We start from the raw sequence: 22,980 nt of genomic DNA, 5'->3' as shown, positions 1-22,980 counted from the left end.
GAGCCCCCACAACCCCTGGTACAGCAGGCTCAGGGGACCTGGAGCGTGGTGGGATGCAGAGCACTAAACCCTGATTGGCTACACGCTAGCCAGCCAGTCAGGGTTCAGTGATCTGCTGCTAAGAAGGAGGAAAGCCAGACGCCGGCCGGGTATGGTGACGTCACCGAACCGGAAGAAGAGGATCCGCGAGTCGCAGCTCACGTGACCAGACCGGAGATCTCCTTGGGGGGCCAATAAAGGACTGGTAAGTATATTAGGAAAAGGTTAACCTTGGTTAACCCTTTCCATAGCTAATATATTGATTTTTTCCGGAATACCCCTTTAAGTATGTTAAACTGGACAAACTTGGAAAGAAGTTTCCCAATACCAATGTTACTTCTTAGGGATAAACCCTGAGGTTATACTAGTATGATGATTTAGGAAAAAATATTAGCCTTGTGTGTGGATACTATGGATGGTTACCTGGCAGCACTGGATTGATTATTTCGATGTGGTAGGTGTTGGCTACTTAATCAGATCATAACTTGGGTGACTAGCCCTGTACCCCCCCTACCTGAAACGAGGATGTTTGTTAATTGCTTCATCTGGAAAGAAGAGAGACTTGGAGGCTCCTTGTTCCACTGGAGTTGGCTGAAATTCCGGCAATGTGAATCCAGGACATCCCAGTCTATACACATACAAACATTAAGATAATGATTAGCACATCGGCTGCTTCCGTAGGCATCCATACATTTACAAAATTAAAATTAGTATAGATAGCTGCAATTTCAGAACCAAGCGAATAGTCCATAGTTTTTTTTCTCACTATAAACATTTTATGTAAGGCAGAGATTTTAGTTAAAGATTTTTTGTTTTTAATTTATTACATATGACTATACAAAAAAAAAAAGAAAGAAAGAAAAATAAAGAAAAAACGGAGAGACACACACACACACTTATACCTTGGAAAGGAGGTTATAGTACAAATTGAAACATTGTCCGAAAGCAATGAAGAGGCTTCCTGGCGGCGCTCCCTCATATTATCTTCCACGGTATTAAACTCAGCCATTGTTCCACCATAGGGCTGTCCAGGAGTTCCTTCAATCATATAGCTGCCATACTCTGGTCTCCAAAGTGTAGGATGGCTAAATATGGGGGACAAAATGGACAACTGTCAATCTCCTATTGCATTTTTATGCAAAGTTACCCAATGCTGATGCCTGCAGTTTCAAAAATGTAAAACAAAAAACAAACAAAAAAAAAATTTACAAATCAAAAAGCATCAGGTTCCCGCATACATTTTCTACCCTTTCGTACAAATGGACGGACGACTGCATCCTAGCTGAAACAGAGGGTGATGGAAAATCCAGTTTATGGTAGGAGCATTTTATAAATAGTTAAAAACTGAGTATTAATGCAATTATGTCCTGGACAATGAAGCTTAATGGTAATTAAACTGCAGAGAATTCCATCTCAGAGATAACAAAAAATAATAAGTTTTATGTAGCACAAGTGTAAGCCGTGAGAAAATATATACATACAAATGTGTATTTCTAAACAAAGCATTTTTTACCTGTATTACACTTGTCTGTCTTCTTTCTGCTCTAAAATTGCTTCATTTCATCAGTGGACAGTGTCATCTAGGCGGGGCTCCATGGCAGTTAGGCACTCTACCCAGCCAGGAGATTGGGCCCAATTGCTGTGAAGCCCCGCCTAGGTGACACTGTCCACCGATGAAATAAAGCGAGAGTAAAGGGGGCAACAGTATCACTTTAAAAGGAAATCCAACTTTTGCCTCACAGGGTTTTTTTTTTTTGCCGATTTTGGTCACATGACATGCCAGGAAAAAAAAAAAAAAAAAAAAAGTAACAAATGCAAATGTGGTACTGATAAAGATTAGAGATCATGGTGCAAAAAAGGACCTTAGAGTCACAGTCCTATAGACCAAAAAAATAAAAACTTTATAGGAGTGAGAGTAGAGCAAGTTTAAAGTGACACTGTCACCTCCTTTTTGCATTCTGACTTCTCTACACAGGTAAATTTAGCAGTTTTCATACCTAATTTTATATCAGACATCATGGTGCTTGTTCAAAAGTCATCTTTTATCAACTGCAGATTGTGTTAAGTGGGTGGGGCCTCGCAGCTTTTGCGCCACTTAGGCCGCCCACAATGCCGCAGTTGGCCCCGCCCCCTCACCGGCCATTGGAACAGGCTGGCCGAAAGGTCTAGATCCCACCCACTTTACGTCGGCCAACCAATGGACATCAAGGGGCGGAGCCAACTGTGCCATTGTTGGCAAGGCTACTTGGCTATAATGCCGAAAGGCCACGCCCACTTAATACAATCTGCAGTTGATAAAAGGTCACTTTACTTGAACAAGCACCATGACGTATGATATGTAATAAGGTATGAAAAACGCTAAATTTACCCTTTACACAGTGTCACTTTAAGAACTTTTTTTTTTTTAAGTAAATAAAATATAAGATAAAAAGGTAAAATAAAAATAATTATATAAATTGGGCATCATTGTAACTGTACCGATTTGAAGCATATGACATGTCAGTTTTACCACATTGCGAGCATAAGAAGAAAACTTGAAAAATAGCAATTTTTTTTAATTTCACCTCAAAAATAATTTTTTTCTTGTTTCACATCATATGCACAGCACTTGGCTTGGTCACTAAGGGGGTTAAGGAGTTTAAACATTTGATAGTGTTTTAGCACGTTTTCTAATACAAAGTCTTTGTGACTGGATTTTACTCTTGCAGTCACTATACAAGTTTATATGGATTAACATGCGAACAGCCAATATCCCACATGTACATCTACAGTTTTATATTTGTACTTTTGATATCTGATGTTCGCTTTAATGTACAAAGATCATATGTTATCTTTTATTTTATTGTCACCAAATGCTGTAAAAACAAGTTGTAAGGGTGCCATCACATCTGCCACGCAACGCCTTACTGTATTTGTGTGCACACATATAGAACATTGTAACAAAAGAGATAAAGACACTAAAACAAAAAGGTAAAAATCAAAAGGAAAAAAAAATAAAAAATATAAAATAGATAACATACTTAGGGTTTATTTTTTCACCTCGGCCCTGAAGAGTATCAAGGACTTCTTCTCCTTGAAGAACTAATCGCACCTTGCGATTTTCATTATCGAAGGCAACCAAAATATACTCCACCTAAAAAAAAAAGAAAAAAAAAAAAAAAGTTAGAACTAATAATTCTGCATTAGGGATTTTACGATACCAGTTTGAAACTTGATATCCACAAAGACAATGCCCCCCCTAAAAGGGATAATCTTTTGCACAGTGATCTGTAGTTATGAATCAGCATTATGTTTGTATATGTGTGACTTTTTGATCACTTTTTTTCCTGGGATGTGATCAAAAATTAGCACTTTGGCCTTCTTTTAGCACTCATGTGGTTTTCCGTGTGAGATCGGGAATGTGATAGTTTAGTAGTTAATGTAACTACGCATATGATGATGCCAAGTTGGTTTTGTTTTTTACTTTTTTAAAATGTTAAAGTGACACTGTCACCCCCTTTTTGCATTAGGACTTCTCTACACAGGTGTAAAAGGTAAAATTTAGCAGTTTTCATACCTTATTTTTATATCTGACGTCATGGTGCTTGTTCAAGTAAAAAGTGATCTTTTATCAACTGCAAATTGTGCTAAGCCCCGTCCACAGCGCCACCGTTGGCCCCGCCCCCCATGACGTCATAGGCACATAGGCCCGCACTGGCCTAAATGTCTAGGCCCCATTCCCTCTAGGTCGGCCCATACCAATGGACCTTGAGGGGTCTTATGTGCCAATGACGTCATGGAGGGGCAGGGCCAACAGTTGTGCTGTGGGCAGGGCTTAGCACAATCTGCAGTTGATAAAAGATCACTTTTTACTTGAACAAGCACCATGACGTCTGATATAAAATAAGGTATGAAAAACGCTAAATTTACCCATTACACCTGTGTAGAGGAGTCATAATGCAAAAAGGGGGGACAATGTCACTGTAAGGAGGGGGGGGGGGGGGGGGGTTATAACATTATGGGAGTTTTTCTTTTAGTAATTTTAAGTCTTTGAGTTCCCTCAATAGACCTTCTATAATTAATTGATAGACTGCTTAATCTGATCCATGCAATGCTATAGTATTGCATATATCAACAAGATCAGCTTGTATAAGCAATCAGATGGTTGTTTTTAATAGGCCCCTAGAGAGGCTTAAAGGTGTAGTGCGGTGCTAAACAATTATTCCCTAAATAACACACATTACAAAGGTATACAACTAAAAATTATAAAACAAACAAACAAACAAACCATTAAATAAAAGTCACCTTCTATATTTTACACACACATATATTATATATTTTTTTTAAATTTATTTGGTATAAATGTCTGCATAACTGAATGAAACATAATGTTATCTAAGTTTTAAGTAAAAAAAAAAAAAAAACACCCTGAATTCCTGCTTTAGAGTAGCTTCAAACACTGTGCCGTAGCGGATTTTCTGCTGCGGATCCACAGCAGATTTGATCTAAATAACGGAACACAGCATCAAATCTGCTGCGGATCCTGTATGTGTGAATAGATGAGGAATTGAAGAGGAATCTGCTCTTATTTCTGCTTGAAATTCCTCCCGTAAAATATGAACAGAGCAATGTCCCAACTGGGATTTCCGTTCTGTTGTTCACACTGCAGAATTTCCGAGCCAAACTTTTTGCCGCTGATCCGCTTTCTGCCCAAAGAAGTGACATGTCAATTCTTTGGGCAGATTCTGCTAGAGGAATCCTATAGAAGTCAATGGGAGCTAAAATTCTGCTTGAATTCCGCTCAAATTCAGCTCCTATTCTGCCAGAGCTTAATAGACGAGGAATTTCAAGCAGAAAACCTTCCTCTACTATTCCTCGAGAATTCCTCAGTGTGCACATACCCTTAATGTCATATCACATTAAATTATAGGGGTCAAAATAGGACAATTAGAAGCATTTTATCTAGCAAAAATAATGTCCTCAAACACACATTTTTAGGCTATTTTCACACAATATTTTCCTTTCAGACATGTTTTTGGATGCCCATCATCTAGAGGCAAAAATATGGCTGGATTTTCATATCACCTGTTCAAAATTACGCCCAAAACTCAATGTTTACTATTAAAATTTAGCCGTATTTTCACCTCTACACACATTGGCTGTGTCCACAATTGCCTACGATCAACAACTATTGACATCAAAAGTTATTTATGACAGGTACTTTAATCACCTATCATTCCCGACACCTTTTTATAAACCACCAGTCACTACAAAACAACTAGTATTGTTGGGGCGCGGTTTGCGTGGTCTAAATTTTACTGGAATTAGTGACACTATGGACTAAAAAAAAAAAAAAAAATGCTTATGTTGCAATCCAGGCGTGGATTAAGAAGAGATGGCTGATACTGGAGGAAAAGGATGTTTTGCACTGACCACAGATGGAGGTCTGAATACAGAGTCTTGCCGCCTCCCTCTCTTGTAAATGGAGAATTCTAAAAATGGAAGCACTGAAATAGTTAATTTTAACATGACATCATAGTGTAGGTTTACTCCATGGCAATGGAGGAGTGGTAGTGCATTGTCCCATTGTAGAGCACTCTGTACATGTGCAATGCACCGCAGATCCTAGGTTCTCTCTGACATTGCTTTGTGTGTGATATAGATATGAGAGACAAAGGATGGGCATATCTGGAGAAGGAAAGTTTGCTCAAAGATTGTATTTGCATAAATAAAATTAAAAAAAATTACCACAATAAAATCAACAAGTTTGCTTATTCGCCCACATGAGAGTACTCCAATAAAGTCTATGGAAAAAAGTCCGCCTATTTACACACAGCAAACTAAAAATATAAATAAATAAATGAGTTTTTATCTCCTCTCCTAAGAGCCATTAGTGCTGTTTCTCCATCTACAGAGGCATTAAAGGGGTTATCCAGCGCTACAAAAACATGGCCACTTTCTTCCAGAGACAGCACCACTCTTGTCTCCAGCTTGGGCGGGGTTTTGCTGCTCAGTTTCATTGAAGTGAATAGAGCTTAATTGCAAACCGCACCTGAACTGGAGACAACAGTAGTGTTGTCTCTGAAAGAAAGTGGCCATGTTTTTGTAGCACTGGATAACCCCTTTAAAAGGGCTTTTTCAGGAACAAGTGTAATAAAAAAAAAAAAATAATATTTTTTTTTTTAACATATTCTTGGCTTTTTCCTTCTTTTCGTTTATGCTGTTCACTGTATGGGGACAATACTGTTATATTGTAATAGATCAGACAATAACTCCTGTTATGATATATAATGCGCTTATTTCATTTTTTTTTTTTTAACATGTTCTATTTGCGAAATAAGAAGGGGGGGGGTTACTTTTATTGGGGGAGGGGCTTTGGGGTATTTTTAACAATTACACATATTAACTACATTGGTAATACAGGTCAATGCTATGCCAAAGCATAGCATTGATCAGTGTTATCCGTGCTCTTCTGTGAGCCTGACTGTATAAGGCTCTATGAGTAGATCACCCATCAGACAGCACAGTGGTTGCAGAACTCCTCAGGCGTTCGGACCCCTGCACAGGAGCTGCTCCTTTCACTTACATGCGCGATTGTGGTATTTAAAGGGAATAATGACAGGCTTCAGCGAGACATTAAGGGTACAAACCCATGTACAGTATCCACAGCGGATTTCGCGCTGCGAATTTGCACTGAAATCTGCTGCGGATACTTGCCCATTCACTTCAATGGGTTGGCATAGTTGCAGTGGGATTAAGTATGCCAAAGTTAACGCCCTTAACTGGGTCCCCGCTCTGGCTTGCTTTGGGAGACGCAAGGAACCCCCTAAGCAAGCTGGAGGGGGGGGGACCCGGTAAAGTATGTACTCGTACCGCAGGGGTTAATGGCGCTGACTTTGACATACTTGCAGTGGGATGACAATCCCGCTGCGACTGTCATCCCATTGAAGTGAATGGGCAAGTATCAGCAGCTGATTTCACAGCGAGAAATCTGCTGCAGATACTGTACGCGTGTTTGTACCCTAAGGGTGAGGTCCTGGCTGCTAATAGCAGCTGGCCAACACCTGATATGAAGCGTGCTTCATAGTTCCATAGAGAATAAGGATGTACCGGTACGCCCAGGGTCGTCTGGTGAGACAACCATGGTGTGTCGGTACATCCTGGGTCATCTAGGGGTTAAAATTACGGCCATATTTTGCTTTTATTTCACTGGGTCAACAGTCTTATTTCACATATAGCCACATTCCCATTAAACATGCTTGTTGACAAGAAATCTGGCATCAACATGTGTGTTAATATATAGATTTATAAATATACATTTACTGTAGATTTTTTTAAAATCCTGACTCCCAGTGGAAACTCTGATGATCTGTATGGGAAGACTGAAGTATAGTGGTACCTTGGTTTAAGGGTAACTTGGATTGAGAGCTTTTTGCAAGAAGAGCTCGCAGTTTTTCAAAATTATAACTTGGTTTAAGAGCTTACTGGAGTGGCATGGCCTGCATAGCGAGGTTTACAGCCCTGCACTCTGACCCAGTAAGTCTTCCTCACCTTCCAAATCATAGCAGATCCACTTCAGGCTGGGGCTTACATCAGGGGACAGGACTGTGGAGGTAATCTCTCCATAGCTGTAACCCCTCTCTCCCCGGACAGAGAATGCTGCATGTATGTGCCCACATATGTCCTGCTCATTCCTTCCTGCTCCCCGCAGCCTCTGCCAGCCCTTATGTTTCCCATGTTGCTTTGGTTTAAGAGTGGTTTTGAATTACAAGCGCGGTCCCCGAACGAATTATACTCGTAATCCAATGCACCACTGTATAGGATACGCAATGACAGGCTCTATAAACAGTATGTGTTTTCAGCTTTGTGTCTATTGAAATACCAGACGAAGTTTCAAATACAATTTGAAAGTTAGGTGTTAGATATAAGGGATTTGTAAGAGAAACACATTTCAAGTTCAATAAAAATAAAAATCCATTACAGATTAAAAGGCTGAAAATGTAAGGATTTGTTTGAAACTTCCAATGTATAGTAAAAAAAAAAAAAAAAAAAAAAAAAACCCACTGGTATAGCTTCCAAGTCACACAGGCTTTTACAGTGAACACTGGCCAGAGCCAAAATTAGATTAGCTCTAAAATACCATTCCACAAGGCTTGACATGCTATGCAAACAATATAGTCCAGCCTGGTGAGAAATTCTGCTTTAAATGTATTTAATCTGAGTTCTAATAACTGCACTCCTTCACAATTACATGACAATTCATTTATTCCTAACAGATGTGAACTCCCTTCAGTAATTCTACATGATAAACTCATAGTATACGACTATTCTGATGGCCGTATTGGAGTGAGGAAGGAATTTTCTCCCAGTGATAAAGCAATTGGCATCATAAGGGTTATAGGTTGAACTTGGTGGACTTTTGACTTTTTTTCAACCTTATTAACCCCTTGCCTCCGCAGCCTGTTTTGGCCTTAATGACCAGGGCCTATTTTGCAAATCTGACCTGTCTCTCTTTATGTAGTGGTAACTCTGCAGTGCTTTTAATTATCATGGTTATTCTGAGATTGTTTTTTCGTGACATATTCCTCTCTATGTTTGTGGTATACTTTGGTTGATACACTCAGTAGTTTTTTGTGAAAAACACAAAATTTGCGCAAAAATTAGAAACATTTACAATCCTTTATATTCAAAATTCTCTTTTTCTGAGAAAAATAGTTATGCCACATGAATTAATTATTACTGCAACATCTACAACATGTCTACTTTATGGTGACGTCATTTGGTGAACGTCCTTTTACTAGTTAGGATGTTAGAGGGCTTCGAAGTTTTGCAATGATTTTGAAATTTTCAGGAAAATTTCAAATTCAGATTTTTTTAGGGACCAGTTCAGTTCTGAAGTGGATTTGTGGGGCCTGTATGTAAGTTACCCCCATTAATCCCTCCATTGTAAAAACAGCACCCCTCAACGTATTCAGAGTAACATTTCATAAGTGTATTAACCCTTTAGGTGTTTTGCAGAAATGTAAGCAAGTTGGAGGGGAAATAGGGGAAGATATTCCATTTTAATCCATTTTTTCCTCTAACACAGCAAATACTTACTGAGAAATGGAGCTCACTGTTTATTCCCCTTATTCCAATGTTTCTAGAAATCCCCCATATGTGGCCGCTGTGCGTCACCTGACTCAACCACAGGCCGCAGACATGACAGAAGCCTTATGTATTTTTGGGGTCTTTTCTTATTTAAGGTGTTTTATAGTCATTATATCATGTCACGAAGGCCTTGGGGTGCCAAAATATTTGTGAAAGACAAGTTTACGTTTCCATCAGTACCATTGGGGGGAACATGTGACACTCTGATCATTATTTATTAAATTTTTTTATGAGATGGTACAAATAAAAAACACAATTTAGCAGCTGTTTTTCATCTTTTTTTGTACGCAGTTTACTATACGTTGCATATGACATGTTATAGTTATTTGTCAGGTCGGTACGATTACAGTGATATCCATTTTATATAGCTCTTGTTATAGTTTATGGCATTTATACTATAAAAACTGTTTGTGTCTTGCATATTGTAAGAGTGGTAATATTTTAATTTCTTCACCAATGGAGATATGTGAGGGCTTTTTTTGCGGCATAAGCTGATGCTTTTAGTGGTACACCTTTTGGGTATATGTGACGTTTTTTCTATATTTTTTAGGGGGCGGGATTAACAAAAACTTCAAATTTTTGTTAGTTTTTTATTGATTTTTTTAATGGCGTTAATCGGGAGGAAAAATTAATGTAACGGGTTAATAGATGGGGTCATTACGGACGCGGCGATACCACATATGTGTACTTTATTTATAGGGGATCATTAATAAAGGGAGGATGGGGAATGTGTATATTTATTTATGTTTATTTATTTATTTCAATTATTTTTTTATTTATTATGTATTTATTTAATTTATTTATTGTAATTAAATATTTATGTATGTATGTATGTATGTATGTATGTATGTATGTATGTATGTATGTGCTTAGTGGGTTTTTTTTACTTTCACTTTTTCACAAATATAATGCATTACAGCACATGATCAGTGCTGTAATGCATTATATATTGAATGATCTGTCAGTGTTATACTGACAGATCATTCAAATGATCAGGTCCCTGCCTCAGTGCAGGGGCCTGATCATTAGAAATCATAGCACCCCAGACGCACTGGGAAGCGTCTGGGTTGCTATGGTTACCCTCCCGGAGTCGCGCGATTACTTGCGCGGCTGCGGGGAGGGGGGGTATGGGGAGACGGAGCACGGGGGGGGGGGGGGGGGGGGGGGGGGGGGGGGGGCGCCTGGAGAGGGAGAGAGCGGGCGGGGGAGGCAAAGCACGGGGAGGAGAGGGTGCGGGGTCGGCTAGGGCAGGGAGCGGGTGCCTGGGAGGAGCACAGCAGCGGCACAGCATGTGCAGCTGCCTCCTCCCAGCATCCGATCTGCGAGAAGCAGCAGATCTCCCCATAGACGCTGCGGTCGCACCGACCGCGGCGTCTATGGGGTTAACTGCCCGGGGGGAGCGCGGCCCCTCTCTGGGCAGTGGCAGCAGGAGGAGGCTGTGTGACACAGCCTCCTTCTGCTGCCCGATCTCAGCCAGGGACAGTGGGGGGAGGCAGGGAGAGCATGACGTCCAGGGACGTCATGATGCAGAATGGCACTGCTTTTCATGACGTCCCTGGACGTCATATTGGGGGAAGGGGTTAACTATGTATTTATCCAAGGCTTGGCATAATTACTCATACCAAGTTAACGTGATGACAACTTTATGCTTGCCGATGTAATACATTGCTTTAATAAAGTTATATTACTTTGAAGAAAAAACAAAACAAAAAGAACAGTAAGATGCGACAGGGCCCTCTGCTGCCACCAAAGTCCAATAAGGAACTGCAGGGCTGCCCTAACCCTGGTCACCGCTCTAACAAGCACTGCAGCCAATAGTGTAACGGACATAAAAAGTCAGCCTCACTCTGCAGAGGTTATCCATACTGTATATTCTAATGCATAAGAATATACAGTACACAGGGGGAGGCTCTGTATTAGTAGCATTGTGTTGTTAACAGCAATTGACCAGATCGGGGGTGCATTGATCAGGGCTTGGGTAGTCCTGCAGTTCCTGACAAGAACGTTACTGGCAGCAAAGAGTCATTTCTCACCTCTGACTGCTGCTACTCAACGTATAATAGGTATAAATGCACATTTTCATAAATTTATATTACAAAGCAGTGTAAGAAATGTAAAAAAAAAAAAAAAAAAAAAAGTCTCACCCCCCCTCTAGAGTTCCCTTTTTTAATTTCAGTCATACTCTGCCTCTCCAGCATTATAATACACAACATCATGTAGATAATTTGGTTGATAAATGACTTTATGTTCAGTTCACTTGTTTTCCCCTTCTTCCCAGGAGCTCTACATGTGCCCTACCAGGCCGTCTCTGCACTCATCTTTAGCTTATACCGCTGACCGAAAGCTCACGACACGGTTACGATTCCTAACTTTCCTCACCTATTATTTTATATCCAATTTCAACTAATGTTTGATTTAAATTTACTGGTAACAATTCTGAATGAACTGACAAAGGGTACATCAGTTCTCAAACTTCTTGAAACTATTGGTTCTTAATAAAGATGAGCGCAACTAGAGCGTGCTCAAGGCCATCTGAACCCGAAGGTCTCATCTGAAATTGGATGACTGCCATAGGCGGTATGCATGTTTTTCAGGACTCCCTAGGGCTGCTTCCAACTTCTTCAGCCATCAGTAATCAATACAGATTTGCTTTAATGGGGCTGTAACTGAGGGCTCTGTATTTTCTCCATAACCTGCTCTTTGGTGTTGATGAGACTTTATGGTAGTTTTTTTTATTAGTGTCACTGTCATTTAATTTTTTTATTTTTTTGCAGAAATCAATAGTACATATATAGGTGATTTTAAGAAACGTTGTAATTGGGTTTATCAGCCGAAAAATGCATTTTTATCATGAAAAAGCAGTTTGAAGCTCTCCCCCCTGTTTTCATGGTTCTCTATGGAAAGGGGAGGAGTGGAGGGAGATGAGGCACCAAAATAGGACAACAAAGAGTTAATATATAGCTACATCACCAGGCTATGTCCTCTGAAGTCAGCGCTGACCTTTCTGAACTCTGAATACCAGCTTTCATGCAGCTCCCACTGTGTAATCCTTTGTTCTCTGCTGACGACTAATCTCCCTTCTTCCCCCTCCCCTCTCCATAGGTTACACAGGACATGACTGATGTAAAAGTCGAGATTTCCTGATAATGAGCAGTGAATAAGAGAAAGGAGGGGGGGGGGGACCTGGGGAAAGTCTTTTTAAATGCAGATAATGACATATTTGCCTAATAAACCCAATTACAAAGTTTCTTAAAGTTGCCTGTAATATTGATTTCTGCAAAGAACAACCCGCAAACGATAGGGACACTTTAACTTCTAATATATGGCGTGACTGAACAAAATAAAATCAGCAAGTCAGACCTTTTCTTAAAATTTTTCTGTTACGCTGTTTACTGCACAGGATTAGTAACAATCCATTTTAGTAGATATTACAATTACGCATGCAGAAACTAGATGCAGAATGCCCGTCGGACCGCACAAAGGTAAGTATAAGGCCTCAGGCTGTCAGGCAGAGTGATTGGAGACCATCACAGTCACACAACAGGAGCCACTCTTGTCAATGACACATAAAAGCCGTAACTGCTTTAGATGATGGTGTTTAAGGTGTTAATCGCAGACAGTAGCAAAATAGCTGCTGTCCTTCATTGACTGAGTTCCGGCTCCTGATAACTCCATACACACACCCCTCCCCCAATACGCTAACAAACCAGGCAGGTCAAACAGTCTTAGGACAGGTTCAAGCACTAATACTTATATTGTTGAAATGAACACAATTCTGTAAAATATTGAAATAGAACATATTACATTAAAAGAAACCAGTCAGGTCCCTTATTCCCCATTAGCCATTCCCAGTACCTGGCAGCTATAGGGCACAGTGGGCAGGTGCTTTAGAAGTTTTATGCAGCTGTCACAGTAATGGGTAAATAGGCATGGTTATTAAGTGCCCGTACCCCTTGAAAAAGTTATGGGCAAAGCATCCAAATACTGTGCCCTACAGCTACCAGAAAGGTTTGGTCAATAGGGGTAAAGAGACCTAACAGGTTACCTTTAACTGGGCTGTCCGCAGATATATTTTTACTTGTAAAAGTGGTCAGGCGACATTTCAACAAAAGGAAGTTGATAGTATACAAATCCCACCGGCAACGGTAGTGACCAGGTAGCGTAGCCCATTCCTTATGTCACAGGAAAAGAGGAGCATCGGGGGATCAGCTATATAGATAGAGCGACAGTGCCGGAGATACCTCAGATAATCTATCTTGGTATATGATCCAATTGACAGCACACCACTGTAAGAAATTTGAATGGTGTGACGGCCAAAATATAAAGACGGTCAATAATGGCCCTAATACACGGGACGATTATAGTGCAAAAAAATCGTTATATAGTTTGAATTTAAACGATAATCGTTCTTTGTAATTGCAGGCAACGATCAAAAAATGGTTTGTATGTCGATCGTCGATTTAGATCTAAACCTAAAGTTATCTTTAATTGTTCGCTAATTATTCGCTGTAATTCCACATTCGTTCGCTCAAGTTCCGCATTTTTCAGTAATCATTTAGTGTAATTGCACATTGTCCATTGTTTTGCTGGGATCAAAAGGAATAAACGATCGTAGTAACAATTGCAATAACGATCGTAGTATCGAACGTAACTAATGGCCATTGTCCTGTGTAGTATGGTGAACGATTTCAGGTTAACGACAAAAAAAAATCTCGTTTGCAATCGTTTATTATTAAAAATTGCTCCGTTTAATAGGACCCTCACAGCTATGTAGGTCAAAGTAGGTTAATACTGGATATATGGCTAGAAATCTCCAGTCTACAAGTCGGCTAAGATTCACCTTGATAAATCATTAATACCAGCAAGCTTAATTTAATAGTAGCGTCACTTATGACATGTACAGTGGTACCTTGGTTTAAAAGCGTTTTGGTTTAAGAGCCCAGTTTTTCAAAATTATGACTTTGTGAAAGAGCATTGCTTTGGTTTAAGAGCTCCCTGTACTGGGTGGGAGGGGGAGTGGAGGAGGGGCATGGTCTGCATAGCGGGGTCTACAGCCCTGTACTCAGACCCAGAAGGTCTCCCTCACCTTCCAAATCATAGCAGATCCACTTCAGGCTGGGGCTTACATCAGGGGACAGGACTGTGGAGGTAATCTCTCCATAGCTGTGACCCTTCGCTCCCCGGACAGAGAGCGCTGCATGTATGTGCCCACATATTCCCTGCTCATTCCTTCATACTCCCTGCAGTATCTGTCTGCCCTTGTGTTTCCCATCCTCTCCATTACTGTACAGTAACTTATAATATCACATATTCTGCTGTTTCTGAATGTTTGTTTCATTTGTTTTACATGTTATCCAGAATAATAAATGATTATTTTTGGGGTGTGGAACCAATTGTCTGCCTTTCTATGATTTCTTATGGAAAAATTTGCTTTGGTTTAAGAGTGGCTTTGGATTACAAGCGCAGTCCCGGAACGAATTATGTTGTAATCCAAGGCACCACTGTATTTCCTGCTTGCATTCCATTAAAAATGAACATATAGTGATCAGCCAGAGATAAAACCACATGAAAATAATATGTAGAACGTGGCATTAACAAACAAATACAACTTTATTGTACATCGTGAAGAGTTTAGCTCAAATCTTTGGAAACAACTCTTTAATTATTATCATATTAGTATAATGACTGTTCAAAGAAAGTATGTGCTGGAATAATGGAAACCTGGCATCTGCGATAAATATCTACTCATAGACTGCACTTTGTTAGTCACCGAGAAAGCTTGAAAGCAAGATCCCTTTTTAATGAAATAAAATTCCACTGAGTTTTAAACACTGATGCTCGGGCGACCTTTCAGGTGGAAACCACTGAAGACAAAATAGCACTGGATTCCATGTAATCAATATCACTGCTGTTCAAAAAGTTAGAATTTGCTCTTAGATCCCGTGATTAGTTACAAAATCCTGCTACTAAAGAAGTTTGCCATGCAGGGATTTTTGGAAGAAGGTCACTGTAGTTCGAGCCAAAGCCAGAAATGAACAGAGTATAAAGGAACACACAAGTCCTTACTTTACATTTCTCGTTCCTTTTAAAACCAATCCTTTCTTTGCAAAAAAAAAAAAAAAATTATTATATAAATATTATATAAGGGTGCCTGTGATTTTCTATCACTTAAGGCTGGGTTCACACTGCGTTTTTGCAATCCGTTTAACGGACAAAAAAAAAAAAAAAAAAAAAAAAAAAAAGTGTCAGCAACGTTTTTGTGTCCGTCAAAAAAAAACAACGGATCACAACGGATGCACACAACTGCATCCGTTTTCGCAATACATTTTTCATCTGTTTTTTTTTCAAAAACCGGAAGAAAAAAAAAAAAAAAAAAAAAAAAAAAAAAATCGGATTGCAAAAACGCAGTGTGAACCCAGCCTTACATACAGCAGATTCTGCATTCCGCTGCGCCTCTTCCCACTTTAAGTGCTCCAGGACTTGGCGTTTAGCAGTGAGGAGGAGCTTGATAAAGGTGTCAGTCCGACACCGAAACGAGTCGCTCATTTTCAAGCCTAGTGTGATTAAACGCCCAAGATGGACACCCATGAGGTCCTTGCAGTGATTTTGTGAGTCCTGCGTCGTGGCTGTATGTATGGTCCAATGGTCAATTCTAAACTTCCAGTACATGACATACCGTGCAATGGCATAGAGGGCGGTAACCGGGCCGCAAGAGTTATAGTTGGCGAGACATTTAAAAAAAAAAAAAAAAAAAAAAAAGGGTCTGGCCAGACTTCTCCTTCAACCTCTCGTGTTGCTTTTTCCTGTCCCTTTAGGGGACATGTTAACTTCTGTGGTGCAGTCATGAAGGTGACGAGAGAAGTAAATATTAAACCTAATCTGTCCAGGCTTCTCCAGTGTCCTGCTGTCTTTTTCCTGTGCCCCCCGCTCACCTCCAGCACTTCCAAACCAGTCTGTGAAGAGACAGGCTGCTCAGCCAATCTATGGCCACAGCGCGTCACTTCAGAGACAGGATCATAAGTGCAAGATGAGGCTGTGGCGCATGGGGAACAAAAGAACGAGGCAGGAAAACACTGGGGGAGCCAGGACAGGTGAGGTACACCACTTTAAATAAGTATTCCCATTGTTCTCATTTTACTGTGTGAACATAGCATACATGTTTTGAAAATACTATACATTCACAGCAAATTTGCCTCCTGATAAGCTGCTGTTTCCCTCCCATTGTTGACAGCTCGTAGTCTACGTTACTATTCACCACTCTGCTCTAAAAGCAGTGGTCTGGCTGGTGTAGATTCAAGTATATGTATTTCAATTATAACTTTTTCCAAAGCGTGATAATCTATAAAAAAAAAAAAAAAAAATTTAATGCATCCTCTGTTAATTTAGATTTTAAAAAATTTTAACGACCGGGGCGTGACCGCTGATACGGCTTTTTGTGGCAGTCAGTAGTAGGCCTTATTCTGATCCCATTGTTTTTTTTTATGTCAGAATCAGAAAAAGGATCTGCAGCGCTGCTGTGCCGGCATCATGGGGAAGTCAGCTGGCAGTATGACACCTGATCTCCAGCTGTAACTACCCAGAGCAGTATTTTACTGTTCCAGGTTGTTTAACCCCCTTGTTTTTGTTTTTACCACTAACAGATTGGCGCTGTCTTTTTGGAACCGCTGTCCGGTTCTTGCATGCCGCGCTGGTTTATTCCCGAGGACCGTCCGGAAATGGAGCACTGCTTCCCCACAGTGGGGCGATATCTCCTCCCCTCTGTGAGTCGGTTCCATTGATTCTAATGGAGCTGCGTTACGGCAGGCCTGCCCCCAGTTCACCTAGCCGGGTTGGTGCTCAGGAATAGACCGGTACGGGGACCGGGCCGCTCAAAAGATAGGACAGCACCACCTGCATCCATGTTGGCGCCAATCTAAAGTTAAAGTAAAAAAAAAAAAAAAATTATAAAATATCAGCTTCCATATACATCCTGCAGGAAGTGGTGTATTATTTCCAGTCTGACACAGTGCTCTCTGCTGCCACCTCTGTCCATGTCAGGAACTGTCCAGAGCAGGAAAGGTTTTGTATGGAGATTTTCTACTGCGGCTCCGGACAGTTCCTGACATGGACAGAGGTGGCAGCAGAGAGCACTGTGTCAGACTGGAAAGAATACACCACTTCCTGCAGGACATACGGCAACTGATGAGTACTGTGCACTTTCTGAAAACAGTTGATTTGAACAAAATTTTTTTTGCCAGAGTTCCCATTTAAGCCCGCTTTACACATCCATGGCAATTTTTTATGGTGAGGAAACACTGATTGGGAAGCCTTTATGGAGGCTTCAGGAAACCATCAGTGTTTCCTGACCATAAACAGCGAAGAAACTAAAAAATCCTCTCAACAGCTGCAGCAACACTCCAGACCGGCTTCTTGCTCTGTCTTACGGCATTGCGGGATCAAGAGTAACGTTACTCGTGGGTCCAATGTAGATTTTGGGGGGGGGGGGGGGGGGGGGGGGGGGGGGAAGACACATTGGGGAGTGGTCGGATGCAAAATGCTGGAAAGTGGTTGACAGAACAAGGGGCTTATGGCTCCTGACCCTGTCAAACAACAGCGCTGCATTACCTGCATGTGCTCCTGATAAGAAGTGCATAGCGTTAAAGAGCCAGCATCAGCATCCGGCAGCCCTTACCCAGGCTGACGCATAGACATAGTGCATGTCGAACGGTCCAAAATTCTGGATGCCCCCAAGAGGGTTCTATGGGACAGCCATATTGGAATTACAGACAATTATAGGGCTAAATACCATAATTTATAGACTTATTTCCCAGCATGGACACCACTCAGGAAAAATCTTGAAGGGTGCCCGTACCTAGTAGAACACTATTGGTCAGGAAATCTATCCAGATTTCTTTGTATTTTCCAGATGTGTGAGGGGCCTGACATTTTGTGGCCGTTTCAATCACATGAAGCTATGCGCTTCTCCTGGACGTTCAGTCTTAAAGGGGTTATCCAGCGCTACAAAAACATGGCCACATTTCCCCCTACTGTTGTCTCCAGTTCAGGTGTGGTTTGCAATTAAGCTCCATTTACTTCAATGGAACTGAGTTTCAAAATCCCACCCAAACTGGAGACAAACGTAGGGGGGAAGAGGCCATGTTTTTGTAGTGCTGGATAACCCCTTTAAAGGGGAACTCTCAGCAGGTTAGAGGAATCTAACTTGCTAATATGTCCCTACTGCACAAGAGATGCCAAGAAGTAAGATATGTCTCTCACCTTCCCCCTTGGTGCCATGGTCCACTGAGACTGCTAGAAGGATGGGGGCACCTGTCGGGAGCACTGCTCACCCATATATCACAGATCCAGACCCGCTCCATTCATTATCATTAGAAAAGGGGCGAATCAGCGCCATGGGGGAGGGCAGTGCTCTAGGGATTTTACTGGAGCGCGAAGCACATGACTTACTGCACCACAACTGTGTCGAGGAGGAAGGTAAGAGACGTACTATTAGAGACATACCTTCCTCCTCGGCATCTTCTGTGCAATAAGGACATATCAGCTGATAGTTCTCCTTTAAGGCTATGTATAACATATAAGAAGTTTTGTTTCTTGTGTCTGGGCTTCTTATTCCAGTACATGCGTCATTCTCTTTAAAGGAGAAGTCCGGTGAAAATTTTTATTAAAATATTGTATTGCCCCAAAAGTTATACAAATCCCCAATATACACTTATTACGGAAAATACTTATACAGTGCTTTTTTTTCCTGCACTTACTACTGCATCAAGGCTTCACTTCCTGGATAACATGGTGATGTCACTTCCTGGATAACAGGATAACATGGTGATGTCACTTCCTGGATAACAGGATAACATGGTGATGTCACTTCCTGGATAACATGGTGATGTCACTTCCTGGATAACATGGTGATGTCACTTCCTGGATAACATGGTGATGTCACTTCCTGGATAACATGGTGATGTCACTTCCTGGATAACATGGTGATGTCACTTCCTGGATAACATGGTGATGTCACTTCCTGGATAACATGGTGATGTCACTTCCTGGATAACATGGTGATGTCACTTCCTGGATAACATGGTGATGTCACTTCCTGGATAACATGGTGATGTCACTTCCTGGATAACATGGTGATGTCACTTCCTGGATAACATGGTGATTTCACGACCCGACTCCCAGAGCTGTGCGGGCTGTGGCTGCTGGAGAGGATGATGGCAGAGAGATGCTCAGTGTCCCTCCAGTGCCCTGTGTCCCTCAGTGTCCCCCTGCCATCATCCTCTCCAGCAGCCACAGCCCGCACAGCTCTGGGAGTCTGGTCATGACATCACCATGTTATCCAGGAAGTGACATCACCATGTTATCCAGGAAGTGAAGCCTTGATGCAGTAGTAAGTGCAGTGGGAAAAAAAGCACTTTATAAGCATTTCCCATAATAAGTGTATATTGGTGATTTGTATAACTTTTGGGGGGCAATACAATACTTTAATAAAAATTTTAGGCCGGACTTCTCCTTTAACCCTTAGGGGACACAGCCAGTTTTCATTTTTGCGTTTTCGTTTTTCCCTCCTCGTGTATATAAGGCCATAGCGCCTGCATTTTTCCACCTAGAGACCCAAGTGAGCCCTTATTTTTTGCGCAACTAATTGTACTTTGCTATGGCAGATGTAATTTTTGCCTAAAATGTGCCGGGAAACCAGAAAAAAATTCAAAGTGTGGTGAAATTGAAAAAAAAAACGCATTTCTTTTATTTGGGGGAAATGTGTTTTTACGCCATTCACCCTGGGGTAAAACTGACTTGTTATGCATGTTCCTCAAGTTGTTACGATTAAAACGATATGTAACATGTATAACTTATATTGTATCTGATGGCCTGTAAAAAATTCAAACCGTTGTTAACAAATATACGTCACTTAAAATGGCTCCATTCCCAGGCTTATAGCGCTTTTATCCTTTGGTCTATGGGTCTGTGTGAGGTGTCATTTTTTGCGCCATGATGTGATCTTTCTATCGGTACCTTGATTGCGCATATATGACTTTTTGATCGCTTTTTATTACAATTATTCTGGATTTGATGCGACAGAAATTGCGCAATTTTGCACTTTGGGATTTTTTTGCACTGACGTTGTTTACCATGTGAGATCAGGAATGTGATTAATTAATAGTTTGGGCGATTACGTACGCGGCGATAGCAAACATGTTTGTTTATTAATTAATTAATTTATTTTTATTTATAAAATGGGGAAAGGGGGGTGATTCAGACTTTTATTAGGGGAGGGGGTTTTGTGTTATTAAAAATACATTTGTCTTTTACTTTACACATATACTAGAAGCCCCCCTGGGGGACTTCTAGTATATGTACTCTGATCTCTCATAGAGATCCATGCAGTATAGTTATACTGCATGAATCCATGAGATCGGTGTTCTATTACTTTTGGCTGCTGCAGCCAAAAGCAATAGAATGCCGAGCCGGGATCAGCGCCATTACGGAGCAGACCCCGGCCCGGGATGGATGCAGGGATCGCCCCCCCGCAATCGCGCCGCAGGGGGGCGATCCCCCCACTAGACCACCAGGTATGAATAAAAGCAAGTATTTAGAAGCAGCTGTCAACTTTGACATCTGCTTCTAAGTACTTAATTAGCGGGCACGGCGATCGGACCGTGCCCGCTAATAGCCGCGAGCCCGGGCTACATGCGGCACCCGGGATCGCGGCAGTTCAGAGGGTGGTCGCCGCGCGACCCCCCCTCTGAACTCCCATAGCGGCACGAGGACGTTCAATAACGTCCTGGTGCAGCTATGGGTTAAAGGGAACCAATCACTGGAAAAAAGCATATAGAGCTTTTGAAATGTGCTGTTAGAGCACACAGCACACTTGCCACACGTGTTTCCATAGCCTCCGTGCCTTCCCCGTGTAAGCCGCAAAGTAACTTTATAAAACTGGCGCCCTGTATGCTAATTACCTGAGGTAGTCACCTGGGCGGTGTTCGGCTAGCAGGTAGTCACGGTCCCCTGGGCGTTCTTCCGCTGTAATCACGCCCCTCTGGGCGTGATTCAAATGGCAGAGTGGCTGTGGCGTCACTCGGGAGCGAGCCGTGCCCAACGTCGGCGCGCTTACGTACTGATGCCGGACGCAGCCGCACATGCGCAGTGTAGCCGCTTCCATTCCGGTTGCACTGCGCCTGTGCAGAATAGCCTCGAACTCCGGCTAACAGGCTATTCGAGGCTATTCTGCACAGGCGCAGTACCGCCGGAATGGAAGCGGCTGCACTGCGCATGTGCGGCGGCGTCCGGCATCAGAATGTCACAGCTACTCGGCCATTTGGATCACGCCCAGAGGGGCGTGATTACAGTGGAAGAACGCCCAGGGGACCGTGACTACCTGCTAGCCGCACACCGCCCAGGTGACTACCTCAGGTAATTAGCATACAGGGCGCCAGTTTTATAAAGTTACTTTGCGGCTTACACCAGGAAGGCACGGAGGCTATGGAAACACGTGTGGCAAGTGTGCTGTGTGCTCTAACAGCACATTTCAAAAGCTCTATATGCGTTTTTCCGGTGATTGGTTCCCTTTAAGGCTGCCTTCACATGTAATGGATCCGCAGCGGATATCTCGCTGCGAATTAGCAGCGAGATCCGCTGTAGATCCCTGCCCTGTACACTTATGGGCAGACAAACTCGAGCCTGTCTGCCCATAGAGTGTACAGGGAAGGGATCCACTGCGGATCCGTTACGTGTGAATGCACCCTTTAAATATGAAACCGTGGACATTAGACAGTCGCTAAACATGGACTATGCTGAATACTGTATATACCGCAGCCTGGGTGAGTGTCTGCCATTCACAGGATACTAGAACATGACAAGCCGCCTCAGTCACAGAGGACAGGGGCAATTACCAAACTCCTGTGAGGTGAGTGCCAGGATGTGCTGCCAAGTCCCCTCCTCGCTTCTTATCTATGGCCTGAGGTGGCACTGACTGACTGACACACACACACACACACACTGACACACACACACACACACAGGACGCCCCAGCGCGCAGCCATGACTACTCGGCTCAGTCGGTCACATGACCCCCGGCGCCCCTATCACGCGCTTGCCGGCTCCCTCACCTCATCGCCCCACTTGAGCACGTCCTTCTGGCGCTCCTTCACTTTGTGGTAAATGTTCAGGAACTGGGTGATGCCGTGCTGCCGCACGTGATCCGCGTACTTCTTCGTTTCTTCCCAGCTGAGCGGGGAACCGTGAGAGAGAAGACCCATTCCTTCGGTTACTGTAGGAGAGAGAGCACTGGAGCAGCCGGTACTGTGTCACACACCGCACACAGCACAGCGTCGTGTCACCAAACTCTTCCTCGCTCTCTCCCTCACGCCGGTCTGTCACTCTGCTCCTCCCACCCGTCTTGTTATTAGGAGGCGGCCGGGGCGACCACGTGACTCGCGCTCTCTCTCCGGCGTTAGTGCTCTCTCCCCCCTCCCTTCAGGTGGGCGGGGCCTCACGTCACTCCCCGCCGTGACTTGGCAGTTTTACTGACTAGTGTGAGGAGATTAACCCTGCCGCTGCCGGCGTCCTGTGTAATAATGTGGGGGTGGCATAAGCGTGAGGTGGGGATGACTGTGCAGTTCTCTGGGCAGGAGCTGGTTGCCATGTAATGGTAGCCAAGAAGAATCACTGCGCTTCATACATGGTAATGATGCGGTGTAGAGCAGAGTTTCTAAACCTTTTCAAGCCAAGAACCCCCCCCGCCCCATGCGACGAGATGCTGCAGCCGCATACCCCCAAGGATACGATTATCATTAGAGATGAGCGAACTGGGTACAG

General features: G+C 42.5%; 1 protein-coding gene across 2 annotated transcripts in view; it reads right to left on the bottom strand.

Annotated features, from left to right (window-relative positions):
- The window catches only part of GCLC (glutamate-cysteine ligase catalytic subunit), a 37,137-nt gene extending 14,510 nt beyond the window's left edge, over window positions 1–22,627 (bottom strand). Inside the window, exons 1-4 of one of the 2 annotated variants that reach the window (XM_069974506.1) lie at window positions 22,272–22,627; window positions 3,060–3,172; window positions 942–1,124; window positions 554–667 (exon numbers count right to left, since the gene is read on the bottom strand). In XM_069974506.1, coding sequence (XP_069830607.1) covers window positions 554–667; window positions 942–1,124; window positions 3,060–3,172; window positions 22,272–22,421 — 560 coding nt within the window. In that variant the 5' untranslated portion in view covers window positions 22,422–22,627. Of the gene's footprint in view, window positions 1–553; window positions 668–941; window positions 1,125–3,059; window positions 3,173–22,055; window positions 22,146–22,271 lie in introns of those variants that run through there. The other variant, XM_069974507.1, reaches the window with a different exon arrangement.
- Between the last annotated feature and the right edge of the window lie 353 nt (window positions 22,628–22,980).

Source organism: Dendropsophus ebraccatus, chromosome 6 (genome assembly GCF_027789765.1).
Source record: "Dendropsophus ebraccatus isolate aDenEbr1 chromosome 6, aDenEbr1.pat, whole genome shotgun sequence".
Classification (NCBI taxonomy): domain Eukaryota; kingdom Metazoa; phylum Chordata; class Amphibia; order Anura; family Hylidae; genus Dendropsophus; species Dendropsophus ebraccatus.
Note: the sequence above shows the minus strand (reverse complement) of the source record. Positions and strands in the feature narration are given on the sequence as shown.